The sequence below is a fragment of the Geospiza fortis genome, unplaced genomic scaffold, assembly GCF_000277835.1.
Source record: "Geospiza fortis unplaced genomic scaffold, GeoFor_1.0 scaffold425, whole genome shotgun sequence".
NCBI lineage: Eukaryota > Metazoa > Chordata > Aves > Passeriformes > Thraupidae > Geospiza > Geospiza fortis.
Window position 1 is genome coordinate 2,634,602 of NW_005054387.1, and position 14,213 is coordinate 2,648,814.

Consider the following 14,213-nt stretch of genomic DNA (forward strand, 5'->3'; position numbering starts at 1 on the left):
GCAGCGCGGAAGTGTCTCCATGGAGACGGAAGGAGTTGGGCCCAAGGATGGAGAAATACGAGCGGATCCGGGTGGTGGGGAGAGGGGGCTTCGGGTGGGGGGGCGCCGGGGATGGGCGATCTCCGGGGCGCGGGGATTGCGGGCGACCTGTGCCACCCCAGGGTGATGGGCAGGCCCGGTGCTGTGTCCCCCTCCCCGCGCTGAGGCCCTGTCCTTGTCCCCGCAGCATCGTGCACCTGTGCCTGCGCAAGGCCGACCAGAAGCTGGTGATCCTGAAGCAGATCCCGGTGGAGCAGATGAGCAAGGATGAGCGGCTGGCAGCACAGAACGAAGGCCCTGTCCTTGTCCCCGCAGCATCGTGCACCTGTGCCTGCGCAAGGCCGACCAGAAGCTGGTGATCCTGAAGCAGATCCCGGTGGAGCAGATGAGCAAGGATGAGCGGCTGGCAGCACAGAACGAGTGCCAGGTCCTCAAGCTGCTCAGCCACCCCAATGTCATCGAGTACTACGAGAACTTCCTGGAGGACAAGGCGCTCATGATCGCCATGGAATACGCCCCAGGTGGGCTCTGCTGTCCCCCTACAGTGCCTGTAGCTGCTCCCTTGGCAGGTCCAGGGCATACCAAGCACTTGGCTCTCTTTGGGTCAAGCACCTTGTGCTCCTTGTAACAATCCTGGGCTTTGCACCCCCAGGAGTCCAAGCCTGTCTCTCTTGAGGAGACATTTTTGTAGAAGAGTATCTGTGGTTCTTGATGGACACCAAATTGACCACAAGCCCAGTGACCAAGCACTGATGCAGGTGGTGGAGTCACCATTCTTAAAGATACTCAAAAGATTCTGGTCCTGGACAAGCTCAGTGGCTCTCCTTGAGCAGTGACCTCACAAGGTCCCTTCCAACCTCAGCCACTCCATGATTATATGCCTTACACCTGCTAACCATATCCCAAACAAGGAGATTTCAAACCCCTCTGTCCCTGATCAGCATGCTACCATCTGCCCTGCCTCAGGTTTCAGGCACATTCCTCTGTGTCAACTGTGTTGGCCCCACATTTCTGACAAGATTTCCTGTGGAGTTTGAGATGAAATCAACATTTGCATGAGGGTTTGCTAAAATCTGTGTGTGAGCCCTGAATCTGGACCTCCCCTTCCCAGCAGGGGCCTCTCTCTGTGCCACGTGGCCTCTTGGACTGCAAGAATTCTGCTCTGCAGAACAGGCTGATCTTGTTCTGCCATGGAGGTTTATGTCCTCTTCCAAGAGCTGTAATTTTAGTGTTTCTTTTCCTGCTTTTGATAATACGTCAACGATAACTTCTCTCTGGCTGTTTCTTCCTCCCACCAACTGCGCTGCCATTGTTCAGGAGCATTGGAGGATGTGCTGCATATCCCACCAGGATGTGTTTTTCCCACATGCTTGCCTTGTTAGGATGCCAAAATGGCAAAACCCCCCTGGTTTTAGGCCAGGTTTGTGCTGTCCTGTGCCCACAGCCCTTTGTTGCTCCTTGCAGGGGGCACCCTGGCAGAGTTCATCCACAAGCGCTGTAATTCCTTGCTGGATGAGGACACCATCCTGCACTTCTTCGTGCAGATCCTCCTGGCCCTGCACCACGTGCACACCAAGCAGATCCTGCACCGTGACCTGAAGACCCAGAACATCCTCCTGGACAAGCACCGCATGATCGTCAAGATCGGAGACTTTGGCATCTCCAAAATCCTGAGCAGCAAGAGCAAAGCCTACACGGTGAGTGGCAGGGCAGCTTCTCACCCCGTGGCAGCAGGCTGGGAACTCTGGATTTGGTTCAAACCATCTCTGGGAAGTGGCTTTAGGCAGTGCTGCTTTGTTCTTTGGCTGATATCTTCATGCCTGAGTTTGCTGTGGCTCTGTGGGCTGCAGAAAAGTAAAAGGTGGGAGAGGATGAGGTGTCTGAGCCCGCTGGTGAGGGCAGGCAGGGTGGCTCCTGCTGGGGGTGGTGTTTGCAGACTCGTCTGACACATCCTTAGCAAATAAATTCCTGCCTGTGCACTCCCCTCCTGCCTTAATCTCCTTTCTCTGCTTGACATTTAGTGTCTTTCCCCACCTGGGCTAATCTGACCAGACGTTTGTATCACGCTCGGCGCTCTGGGCTCTGATTCTCTCAAGTGGATAGAAGCAAAATTAGAGGCAATCACTGTATGTGTCACTGGAAAGGCAAATCCTCTTGTTTTTCACTGAGATTTTCAGGCAGCTGTTGATGCCAAGGGAACAAAAGCCCAGCTCTGTGAAGCTTTGGTTCTGTTCCAGCCAACTCTGCAGCAAACCTCCCTCTTTCCACCTCTCTGCCCCAGTTTCGCTGCACTGTGGTAAATTTTGGTTTCCTGTAGGTGGTGGGAACTCCGTGCTACATCTCCCCGGAGCTCTGTGAAGGGAAGCCTTACAACCAGAAGAGTGACATCTGGGCCCTGGGCTGTGTGCTCTACGAGCTCGCCAGCCTCAAGAGGGCTTTCGAAGCTGCGGTAAGAGCCATGTGGTTTACACGTAGCACGGGGAGCCGTGGCCTCTCACAGAGGTGAAAACGTGTGCTGGGATCACTTCTCTGTGAAGGCAGAGGGCAGTGCTGAGAGCTCCTTCCTCCTTGGCCTCGCCCCTGACTGCCCAGCCACTGTTTGTCTGTTGTTTTCTCTCCAGAACCTTCCTGCCTTAGTGCTGAAGATCATGAGCGGGACGTTTGCCCCAATCTCAGATCGATACAGCCCCGACCTGCGCCAGCTCATCCTCAGCATGCTCAACCTGGATCCTTCCAAACGGCCCCAGCTGAATGAGATCATGGCCCAGGCCATCTGCATCCGGCCCCTCCTCAACCTCTACACAGACGTGGGCAGCGTCAAAATGAGGAGGCAAGTGACATTGCCACCTCAGTGTCCCTTGGGAGGGGCTGCCACAGCCCTCAGCATGGCTGACCAGCTCACTGCCTCCCTTCTGAGCTCCAAAGGGAGCATTTTCCCAATGCAGCTCTCCTGTGCTGCCTATGTGCAGCTGCTGCTGGCTGAGCTTGGCCCAGGGGCTCAGAGCCAGGCAGGTGCCATGGCAGGTGTGAGCTTGTCATCACAGTGACAGCAAACAGAGAGTGGTGAGCACAGGGGGAAGTGAGCTGGTGCCAGCTTCCCTCTCTCAGGTTGTTTAAAGCAGTGCTGGGAGTGCTTCCACCCGTGGCTTCTGCTGTAGCTCTGCCCAGACATTCTGTGATCCAGGGCTCTGCAGGACATTAAAGGCTGGATTTTGGTTTGGCAGGCCTGAAAAACCCTTGGCTCCGGTGCCCACAGTGACCCACAGCCGGACAGAGGGACGGGCAAGCAGTGCCAGGCAGAGGGGTGAGTTCTGGCATGGTGTGTTCAACTCAGCTCCATTTGGAAGCACGCTTTCCTTTGGGTGACACAAGTCAGAGAGGCACTCAGGGTTCTGGAGAGAGGAACTTTAGAAATATCACCTTCCCTGTGCTCTTGGACCAGCACTGGTCTGGCTCTGGCAGCTCTGCTGGCACCCAGACTGGCTGGTGCTGTCACTTTTCCCGTGGGAAGAGAGTCAGGGATCCACATGAATGATTTCTCTGTGCCCCACAGGTGTCCGACGTGGTTCAGCCAGGACAGGAATCCCCCCTCCCCTGTCATCCATCTACACGTGGGGCAGTGGGATCACCACCCCTCTGCGCCTGCCCATGCTGAACACTGAGGTGGTGCAGGTCTCTGCTGGCAGGACACAGAAGGCTGGGGTCACCAAATCTGGGAGGCTCATCCTCTGGGAGGTGAGTGACAGGGAAGCTGGGGCAGGAGTGGCTGTGGAGCCTTGGATGTGTGATTCCTGTGAAAAAGGCATTTCTGCTCACTCACAGACCTCCTCCAGGGCTGCAGTCCCAGCCAGGGTGTGGGTAATGCTGATAAGCCTGTGGGAAGGAGTTAGTCAGTGTTCTCCAACCCAGCTCTTCCATGGCTTCTCTCCATCAGGCTCCTCCCATGGGTGCTGCTGGGGGTCCTTCTCTCCCAGGAGCCACTGAGCAGCTCCAGCCTCAGTTTGTGTCCCGCTTTCTGGAGGGCCAGTCTGGAGTGACCATCAAACACGTGTCCTGTGGTGATCTTTTCACAGCCTGCCTCACAGGTGAGCTGCTGCCTCCTGCCTCCACCTGCCTGGCTCCCAGAACCCCCTAAAACCCAGTGGGAGTGCCTGGGGAGCCTGCTCAGAGGGGAACCAGAGAGATGCTCTGGGCTGGGGTGACACAGAGGCCTCTGTGGTCTCTCATCATGTGGGAGTCAGAAATGGCAGACATGGTCCTCCTGTGATGCCACACTGGTCAACTTGGTCCCAAACTGTCTGCTGTGGGGAGGGCCACAAACAGTTGGACTTTGGTGATCTTAAAGGTCTAAATTATTCTATGATTCTATGAAATCTCATGTGCTTGTTGTCCTGGTTGCATTGTTGTCACCTGAAACCAGAACTGAGAGTGGGGACTGCAGTGTGAGGAGAATCTCTGTCACATACTCTGTGAGTGTGACATGGGCACATGCAAAGACTGGTGTGACAGTGAGGAGTCAGCATGAGCTGCTGCAGGGCTGGTTGTCCTCACACTGCAGGAAAGCAGGGTTTGAAGCCCCCTCAGAGCAGCCCAGGAAGTGTTCTGGGTGGAAGTGGAGCACACACACCAGTCCAAGGCCATGTTTGTGGAGCAAAGCCCTCCCAGTGGTCCTGTGGGAGCTCTGTTTGTTCTTCTCCTGGGGGTCAGAGCAGCAAACAGCAGATACACAGTGGGCAAACTCTATGGGCATGTGTTTATCCTACCTCCCATGGTGTTTCCTGCCACCCCTCTGCTGGGCAGCTGCTCAGGGACTGCCTCTGTGACTTTAACACCTTGACAGACCTGGGGTTCTCAACTCCTGCCTACACAGCTGCAGCAATGTTATCTCAGTGCTCTTATCAGTGCTGTTTGTTTGTCGAGCCGTTGCAGCACGGTGAGGCTGCAGCTCCCTGGGAGCTCCTGCGGCTCCCTGGAAGCTCCCTGCAGCTCCCTGGAAGCTCCTGCAGCTCTCTGGAAGCCCCTGCAGCTCCCTGGAAGCTCTCTGAAGGCTTTGTGACCCCTGCAGCTCGTTCTGAGTCAGAGTGGGTCCAGTGTCCTGGAAGCCATGGCCACCCCTCGGCTCTGTCACCTCGCAGGGCCTCACGTGTGCCTTGCAGGGCCTCCCATGTGCCACTGACAGGGCTCCTTTCTGCTCCTGCAGACAGGGGGATAATCATGACCTTCGGCAGCGGCAGCAATGGCTGTTTGGGGCATGGAAACTTCACGGATGTGAGCCAGGTTAGTGGAGAGGGTGCTGGGCGTGCTGCTCCCCCAGGGTAAAGGATGGATCTTGGCTTCTGCACCACGTGAGGGGGCTCATCCCAGCTCCTGGGATGTGCATCCCAGGCATGCTGTGGCATCTGACCCCCTCCCCCTCCTCTCCCTGTCACTGCGGGTTTTAAAAGACCCAACCTGCCTCTCTCTTTCTCTCCCCCCCCCTACACAATGATCCCTTTGAGCGTGGGGGAAGTCAAGAGCTGCCTTGTGGTTGCTGTTGGCAGGCTCCCAGCTTGGAGCCTGCCTCCAATCACACACCTGCCTGCTTCACTCTTGGCCTGCAGCTGCCAGGGTTCACTGAGAAAAGTTATTTTTCAAAGGAGCCAGTATTTAAAGAAGAGCTGTGTGTTTCCGATTGGCTCGGAGCACTGGGGCTGAGGGCTCATTGCTCCCTTCCAGCTTCTTCCTCGCCTGCCCTCGGATGTGGCAGCAGCCCATGGCTCCCAGCTGAGCCCGGGGACTGGTGCCATTTGTCACTGTGGTCAGCTGGCCCGTTTGTTCCTGCTCCTCCCAGAGCTGAGCTGCTCCCTGCTTATGGCTGGGGAGGGGAGACCAGTTGGAAGCAGCAGCCAGATCCCAACAAACGGTGCTTTTCACTGGAGGACGATAATGAGTATGAGGCGAGGTGTCAGATCTAACAGCAGGTCACAGCAGGGGCCGGGTGAAATGTGGAGATCCTGCTCCCTCCACCCCCTAATGAATCTGAGCCGTTAACTCACAGGTCCTCTGAGCCAACACATCCTGCACCAAGCCCCTGCCTGCTCAGAGCAGGCGTTCACAGCCCCTGGCACTCCCCACATGGGCAGGGGGGCGAATCCCAACCCTTGCTGAACCTCTTCCCTCTCCAAACTCTCATGCTGGCTGCTTTCTTCCGCCCCAGAGATGTTTGCATTATCTTCTGTGCTGCGTGCACGTAGTCTCTTATCCCTTTGAAGACTGTTTGGAACCAAAAAAAAAAAAAGAAATTTCTCTGTTGTTTGTGTTGGATGAAAACTGGGATGCTGCCAGTGCTGTGTTGAGTCTGGGGGGGCTGGGTGGGAGGGATGGGGGCAGCCGGGCAGGCTGGGAGGTCTGGGCTGACGGCTGCTGCTCTTCCCCTGCCAGCCCAAGATTGTGGAGGCCCTGCTGGGCTACGGGATGGTGCAGGTGGCCTGTGGTGCATCTCACGTCCTGGCGGTCTCCAACGAACGGGAAGTGTTTGCCTGGGGCAGGGGGGATAATGGTAAGGGAAGTCTGTTTTGCAGAACAGGGCTTGTGCCTGTTCCCACTCCCTTTGCTGGCCCTGCTTGCCCACAGTCCCCTCCAGATGTGCCAGGGTGGGTGGTTGTGGAGGAGCTGCAGCTGTTTTGCTGCATACCAGGGTCTCTGTGCTTTGGGTTTTGCTGCTTTCTGGGATCCCAGGCTGGGCTCTTGCAGCAGCTGTGTCAGTGCTGCTCTCAGTGGGGCTGTGCTCAGGCTGTGTGTTGCCATCAGCTGTTCCCTGCTCTGTTCCTCCTACCAGGTCGGCTTGGGCTGGGCACCCTGGAGTGCCACAACTGCCCCCAGCAGGTCACAGTCCCTCCAGAGCATGAGGCTCAGAGGGTCATCTGTGGCATCGATTCCTCCATGGTCCTCACAGTGAAGAACCAGATTCTTGCTTGTGGGAGCAACAGGTAAGAGGGGTGAGGGTCCATGCTCCACATTTTACCCTCCTGGGCCTGTCTGTGTTTTGACCAAGGGGCTGCAGAAGACATCCCTTTGTGATCCTAGAGATTTTCCCTGTGCAGGTGTAACAAGCTGGGCCTAGACCGGATCAGCTCAGGAGAGGAACCTTCCCCAGAGGACCAGGTGGAGGAGGCCACGCTGTTTGTGTGTGCCCAGTCAGCCCCCTTGAACCAAGAGCCCATTGTGTGTGCTGACATTGGTACAGCACACTCAGCTGCTGTCACAGGTGAGGGTGTGTGCCCAGATTCTGAGAGGGGCAACACCTGCATTTGCCCTGTCTTCCTTCTGCCTGTTTCCCATGGGCAGTCTCTCAAGAGACACCCTGCTCCCAATGTTGAAGCTCTGTGGAGCAGGATGCTCAGCCTGGAGACAGCAAGGGGTTTCAGTGTGTCCCAAGTGACAGCCAGTTGTGTCTCTCCTCTCTGCTGTCAGCCTCTGGCCACTGTTACACCTTTGGCAGCAACCAGCACGGGCAGCTGGGCACCAACTCCTGCCGCAGCAGCCGCGTGCCCCACCTGGTTGTGGGGCTGGAGACCATGAAGGTCACCGTGGTGGCTTGTGGGGATGCCTTCACTGTGGCCATTGGAGCAGGTGAGGCTGAAGCCCCCATGTCCTGGGCTGCAGCAGGCCAAGGCAGGTGTGCAGTGAGGTGTTTATATCCCTCTGCAGACGGCGAGGTGTGCACGTGGGGGAAAGGAGCCAGGGGACGCCTGGGCAGGAAGGATGAGGAAACAGGAGTGCCAAGGCCAGTGCAGCTGGAGGAGACACATCCATACCTGGTGACCTCTGTTGCCTGCTGCCACGGGAACACACTGCTAGCAGTAAAGCGTGAGTAAAGGCTTTGTCCCTGTGATTCTGCCATGAGGACCCAGCCAGACACGATGCCTTGTGACCGGAGCTGTGCTGAGTAACCCTGGCATGTAAGCTCACTGTTATTCTAGTCCTCCTTGAGCTGTAGATGAATAGAAATAACTTCAAGCCCAAAATAATTCCCCTGCTGCTCTTCAACTCTGTGACACTGCCTCTCCCACTGGGCAAGGGGAGCAAAGGGATGGCAGAGGCTGTCTGGTGCACTCCCAGACAGGTGGGCTGGCCAAGCTGCTGTGCCAGCGGTCCACTGAGTATCCAAAAAGAGCAGCTCTCTAATTGATGCTGCTGAAATAGAAGCTGAGATTTGAGGCGTCATTTTGGCTGCTGCCTTGCCATTGTGGTTTGGAAAAGATAGCAATGGTTTTGTGGTTCCTCTCTGCTCGGGCCAAAGGCAGCATCGTGGCTGGGTTAAAACGTGCCCATGGCGTGACCTGCCCTTCCTGCCTGGATGCACAACGGGAGCCTGGCCCAGACTGCTGCAGGGGCCTTTCTTCCTCCTGTGCTGGGCTGATGATGGCCTCAGCCTGGGCTGAGGGATTCCAGCCCCAGCCCACTTCAAGGAGGCTAATTACAGCCCCGAGGGGAGGAGGCCCGGCTGACAGCCCCAGAACCAGCCCTGGCTCTGTTCCTCCCCTGCAAGTGCCCAGCTCTCATGTGATGTGCGCTGCCACGTGAAGGGGATGGGGAATGGCCGAGTCCCCAGGCTCGGGAACAAGTAGGGCATTTGTCATGGCAGTAAAAGGGTTTTGTCTCTGCAGGAAGACTGCAGGCTGCTCTCCCCTTCCGCTGCTCGAGTCGCCCTGCACTCTGTGGCAGCTGGTTTGTGGGCTCCCACCTGCAGCACTGTAAGAGCAGGGACTGAGTGTGTAGCCCCACTGCTGTCCCTCTGCCCAAAACCTTGTCCTGTCCCAGTACCAGGAGTGCAAACTCAGCGGTGTGAAGGCAGCAGCCTTGCCTGCCCCAGCATCCCTCAGCAACCAGCATGCAAAAAAGCACTAAGAGCCCTGTAAAGAGCTGAGATTTGGGCTTTCACACAGCTCAATCTGCCTGGAAATTTCTCCAGCGAGAACGCAGGATCTGGTGACACATGTGATGTCATTGCTGCTGTGATCTGGCCTGGGAGGCTGCTGGCACAGGCGAGCTGCACTCTACCTTTGGGGCGGCTGTTCTGCTCCTCCCATGGGGCCAACTCCACTTTTGACTGGTTTGGGTTGCTGCCCAGGTTATCATGAGCTCCTGCTGCTCCCTTCTCTCAATCCCACTGCAGACAGAATAACTGGGAGAAGCCAGGCTGGAGAGGAGGAGAGCACAAACCTCAAGGGACTGCATTTTGTCCTGCTGGGCGTTGCCTCTCTTGTGCCACTGCTGAGGTCTTGCAGTGGCTTCCTGTAGGGAAGGGGACAGGGATTTTGGTGCCTATCTGTGGGATATCATGCCTGTGTGGGGCAGAACACTTCTTGTAGCCTCATCAAGGTGGAGCTTCCAGCTAAATCTTGATTTTTTCTCTTTTTGTTTCAGCTGTCGTGGAGGAATCGCCTTCCCAGTGAGTGAGAGCAGCCACATCCTGCTCTTCCTGCTGCCCACGGTGGCCTGGCTCAGACACACTCCAGGCTCCAGAGCTCCTCAGCTGCATCTGAAGGCAGCAGTCTGGAAACAGAGAGCTCCTAACGATGGTTCCCAAGGAACCAGAGCTGGTCTCACTTATTGAATTGTCACTGTGAACCTCCAGTGCCTGAGAGTCACTGCCCTGGACGTGCCCAGAGCTCTGGTGCTGCCTTCAGGGGGTCACACCGTGGCTCTTCCCCTCCCTGCTGGAAGTGCCTGTGTGGAAGAGTGAGGAGCACAGAGGTTGTTTTCCTCTGTGGAAACTGTTTCTGGTTACAAAGCCCAGGCTGACAGCTCCGTGTCTGAGAGAGCTGTCAGCCTTTGCACAGCAGCGTCTGGAGTCAGGGCCCCAGGCGCTGCGCTGGGTGACTAAATGCAAACCTCTTTGCTAATTAGAGAAGTCTGTCCTTTCCCATCCCCCCCTAAAACGTTTCACCCATTTATTGAGCACACTTTGGAGGGTCCTGCCTGCACGGCTGGCCGAGCTCTGCACAAGCAGCCTCCCTGTGCTGCACAGCTCTCCCCAAATGCTGCCTGGAGCTTTCCAATTACAGCCTCCCCCTGGCCCCAGGAGCTCGCTGGAGGATCCTCCAGCTGACATTTGTCCTCAGGCTCCTCAGTCCTGCTGCTGACCGGCTCACTGGCTCCCAGCTGAGCTAGGGAAGGCAGCAAAACACAGCCAGTGATTGTCAGTACTTGGAAGTTTTTTAACACAGATTTGTCCAGAGAGCTGATGAGTTTTCACCAGGGATCTTTGCGGGCAGGAGAAGCACATCTGTGTGTTATGGACAGGAGTCACGTTTTTTGTCTCCAGAAGGGTCGTTTCCTTTCCTTTATTTTTTTTCCTCTTCTTTCCTTTTTTTAACTTACATTTGCCCTGGGCCATTTTTTGATGAGCTTCTGTCTCTGATCTGTCTGACATTGCAAATGCTCTTGCCTTTCACATCCATCTTTGTGCTGTTGCCAATCTGTTGTGTATAAAGTCGGTGCTTTCATAAGCTGGCTGAGATGAAATCTCTCTAATTATTTTTGTGATTCTTTCCTGTTTTCAATGAGGGAAACCTCGACGGGCTCTGGTAAAAGCCAACTGATCCCTCTGTCATGTGGAAGGTAATGAATTTCTGCAGCTCTCCTGCCCGTCCTCCCCTCCCCTCCCCTCCCAGGCTCCAGCTGGGGAAGGGAGCAGGTCCCGTCCGGCCGGGAGAGGCGTGTGCAGCCCTGGCTGCAGACACAGCCTCCCTCCCTGTTTGGCTCCTGGCAGGGTGGGTGCATGGGTTTTCCCCTGCCTTTTTTGTTTCTTGTGGAGCTGCCTTTTCAGGCGGTTACACCCTGCTATCCCAGGAAGCCGACTGGAATTCAAAGGTTCTGCCAGTGCTTTGGCGCTTTCCTGTGCTGCAGGTTACAGAGACAGCTCAGCACGGTGTCGGGGAGGGTGCTTTCCCTTCCCAGACCAACCTGGGCACCAGGGTGGTTGCAGGGCTGGGTTCAATTACCTCAAATCCTCTCTGGGCCTGTGTGGAGCTGGCAGCAGCTCCAGCTCCTTCCAGCATCAGATTTCTCTTGCCTGTGTTGTGCAGAGCTCTCAGGGCTCCCCTAGCCCCACACCACATCCCATAGGAAGGAGCTGGTGCTCCTCCTGCAGCCTGGCCAGGGCTGAGGGCTGGCTGGGACAGCAGCAGGCAGGACAGAGGTCTAACACCCTTTGTCTTGTCAGTAGTGGCACCAAAATGCCACTGCTCCAGGAGCCAAGCTCTTCCTGCTCTAGCTGGGCTGCCAAATCCAGGGGTGCGCCCCCCCCACCTGCTTCATATCAGTGCACTGGTGTGAGGTGAATGGTTTTATGGCTTAATGACACCTTTGCACTGCAGTGCTGGCACTGGAGGTGTCACCAGCTTGAATATTGGGATCCTTTGCTCCAGACTGGGGAAAGCAGTGTGGACCAGTGCCCTTTGTGCCGGGCCAGGGGCTCCGGGGAGGGCTGGAGCCCTCGGGATTTCACAGCCTGGGCTCTGCACACAGGAGTTCAGCTGTGAAGCCCAGCGAGATCATTTGAATAATTTAATACCGGGCTGTGACCAAGCCTAGCGAGAGGGTAAAGGAAACAAAGAGGCCCCCAGCCCCGAGCAACAAAAGCTCCTGGAACGACAAGCCGAGGCATGTCCGTGCTGCCGGAGGCAGAGAGCAGCCCGGGCAAATAGGCCACTTGCATTCCTCACGTCTGCTGCTTTGTTTCCCTGCAGAAGCTGCCGGTGAAATCTGCAGGTCTCGGGGCTTCTCCCTTTATCCTTTTTTTGTTCCCGTGTTGTGTGGAGCTGGTGGTGGATCGGTGTCCCCGCGGCTCTTCCTGCCGAGGGAAGGCAGGGCCGGAGGGGATGCGGGGTGCGGCTGCCTGGTCCCCAGTTGTGCGTCCCGGTGCGGGTCCCCTCTGGCCATTGTCACCCACGGAACGGCTGTCCCTGTTCCAAATCAGATCCTGCTCACTCGGGGCCGTTACTGTAGCAGGAAACTGCCTGCTGATCCCGCAGCTGATTGATTTTGATTCCGGCACCTCTGCCGAGGCCGTATCCTCATTCCCACGAGGCTTAGCCAGGAGGTGCGGCTGCTGTCCCTCTGTCCGTCTGCCCCGATCCCTTACCCCTGCCCTCCCTGGGCACGAGGCCCCCCCCAGCAGCCGGGAGAGGAGAGGACTCTCCCCACTCCTTTCCCCGGGGCGAAAGGCTCCACCTTAACTTGTTTAGAAGCCGGAGCGTCGGTTTTCTGTCCCTCCAGTTTGAGTTAAATAGAAGGCGGAGGGATGCAGCAGCAGGGAGAGGCTGGGGAAGAGGACAAGAGGCCTCTCCGAACTCAGATGGTTTCAAGAAGTGACCCATCATGGGAGACAGGGAACATATCACCTCCACAAAGGGAACTGCCCTGAGTGTCGCCTTTGTGTGAGACAAATGCCTGGCTGTGATGTTGAGTGCGGGGAGGGCTTTGCTCGGGGAGAGGGGAAAAGGAGGGATCTTTGTTTGCAGGGTCTGACACCTCCCCACCGCCCTGCCGGCACAGCCAGCACCTTCTGATGGCTTTGTCAGCTCCTGGCTAATTAGCAGAGATGCTCTTCAGTGAGGTTAGGGAAGAATAATTTTAAAACATCAAAGAGAAGCAGTAAATAATGATAAAAGTCGGCTGTTTCATGGTTGTCATCGGAGGCACAGGCTGCCCGTGTTTACAGGACTGGTGTGTCCTGTCTTTGGAGTCCCATCAACCCCCAGGATAGCAAGGACCCGTCCTTTTGGCCTGAACCTTGTCCCACAGTCGTGTCCAGGGACAGTTTGTAGTCGGGGCCAGGTCACAGCGTGTCAGGGACAGTGTCTGGGTTGTGCCTATCTCTTGTAGGAGACAGCCTGGCTCCGGGCTCTGCTGGCACAGAGTGGCAGAACCAGCTGGACCACGGGGCTGCTGCCCTGGGGGTGCCACAGCCCTGAGCAAACCCGGCCAGGGAGCACCTCAACCCCAGCTCAAGGTGGCTGCTGCTCCCCTCTGCTCCCTGTACCTGCCTCCTGTCACTTGTTTTTACCTGTCGCGTTTCCAGTATCACTGGGAGCTGGTTAAAGTTTAGCTCAGCGCTCTCCATCATCTGAGCAGCCTCACATCTCCTGGTAAATCCCCTGCTGATGGCAGCTCGTGCTCAGTGTACCCCAGAACAAGGTTCCCTGATATTTGGGAGCCCCAGTGCAGCTCAGAACAACCTGCCATCCCTCAGGGTAACCCCAAAAATGAGCCACCCATCCCTTCCCTGGCAGCTCTGGCAGCGAGCAGGCTGCATCCCCCCGGGCTGCTGCAGGGTTTTATTTTAAGCAGAGCCTCTCAGAGAGAAGGGTAACGTGAGCTCCTTGAGTGACAAGTGATAGAGCTCGACTTGCTCAGCGTGTCCCCCAGGAATCCCTCTCCTCTGCCATTTGCTAATTGAAAACTGCTAACATTTGGGTCTGGAGCAACTGCCGCCCTTAATGGGAAGCTGGCTGGAGCGAGCGTTGGTGGGACTAACACATGCTCACAGCCTGTCATCTGCTCAGCTCCATCTCTGGGGAAAGGGGCAAATACTCCCATATGCTGCTCTGATTTCTCAAAGAGTGACGAGGGGGCAGGAGCCAGACAGATTTGCTTTTATTCTCCCTCCTCCAGGCTCTTGCTCAGTTACAAACCGTGGCTGGAGGGAGGCTGTGAGCCTGGGGTGTGAGTTCCCAGCAAGACAAAGCCACACGAGTGTGTGTCCCCCTCGTTCCTGAGGCGTGGAGGGCTCGGGGCAGCCCCTCCATGTCCTGCTGTGGGACATGGCTGGGACACGAGCTGCTCTGTGGCAGGGCTGGGAGCTGTATCCCACCTGCAGCCTCGCTCAGGGGCACAGCCGTGCCCTCGGGCTGCCTGCGGGAGTGTGGCACCCCTGGGACCCCTCTGAGTCAGGGTGAGCGAGGACACGGCCCTGTGTGCCCGCAGAGCCCAGCCCCGGGCCAGGGGAGGCTGCGGGGCTGAGGGGGCCGGGGGGGGTGTGATGTTGATGCTCCCCAAACTTGCGGGGGCCGTTCCCAGTGTGGCGGGTACCAAACCCACCAGTGGGGTGCTCCCCAAGTCCCCAGGGTGTGTGTCCCCATGTGCTGCCCCCCAAGCCCCTCGGAGGGGCTGGCCCCGGTGCGAGG

At 57.0% G+C, this 14,213-nt stretch overlaps 1 protein-coding gene across 1 annotated transcript; it reads left to right on the forward strand.

The window, feature by feature from the left end:
- The first annotated feature begins 354 nt into the window (after positions 1 to 354).
- Positions 355 to 10,548, forward strand: NEK8 (NIMA related kinase 8). The gene is made up of 14 exons (XM_031060684.1): positions 355 to 560; positions 1,504 to 1,736; positions 2,357 to 2,488; positions 2,661 to 2,869; positions 3,264 to 3,343; positions 3,593 to 3,774; positions 3,974 to 4,124; positions 5,240 to 5,316; positions 6,460 to 6,577; positions 6,857 to 7,007; positions 7,122 to 7,285; positions 7,492 to 7,650; positions 7,729 to 7,887; positions 9,448 to 10,548. The coding sequence occupies exons 1-14, from the start codon at positions 425 to 427 to the stop codon at positions 9,474 to 9,476; spliced, it is 1,980 nt and encodes a 659-aa protein (XP_030916544.1). The 5' UTR covers positions 355 to 424; the 3' UTR covers positions 9,477 to 10,548.
- Positions 10,549 to 14,213: the final 3,665 nt, after the last annotated feature.

What these genes read in the sequence shown, in the direction of transcription:
- NEK8 (XM_031060684.1), top strand. Translation starts at nt 425, where the DNA reads ATGAGCAAGGATGAGCGGCTGGCAGCACAGAACGAGTGCCAGGTCCTC. An exon ending in GCAAGAGCAAAGCCTACACG is followed by an intron (nt 1,737 to 2,356) that starts GTGAGTGGCAGG and finishes GGTTTCCTGTAG; the next exon opens with GTGGTGGGAACTCCGTGCTA. An exon ending in CTGGGGCAGGGGGGATAATG is followed by an intron (nt 6,578 to 6,856) that starts GTAAGGGAAGTC and finishes TCCTCCTACCAG; the next exon opens with GTCGGCTTGGGCTGGGCACC.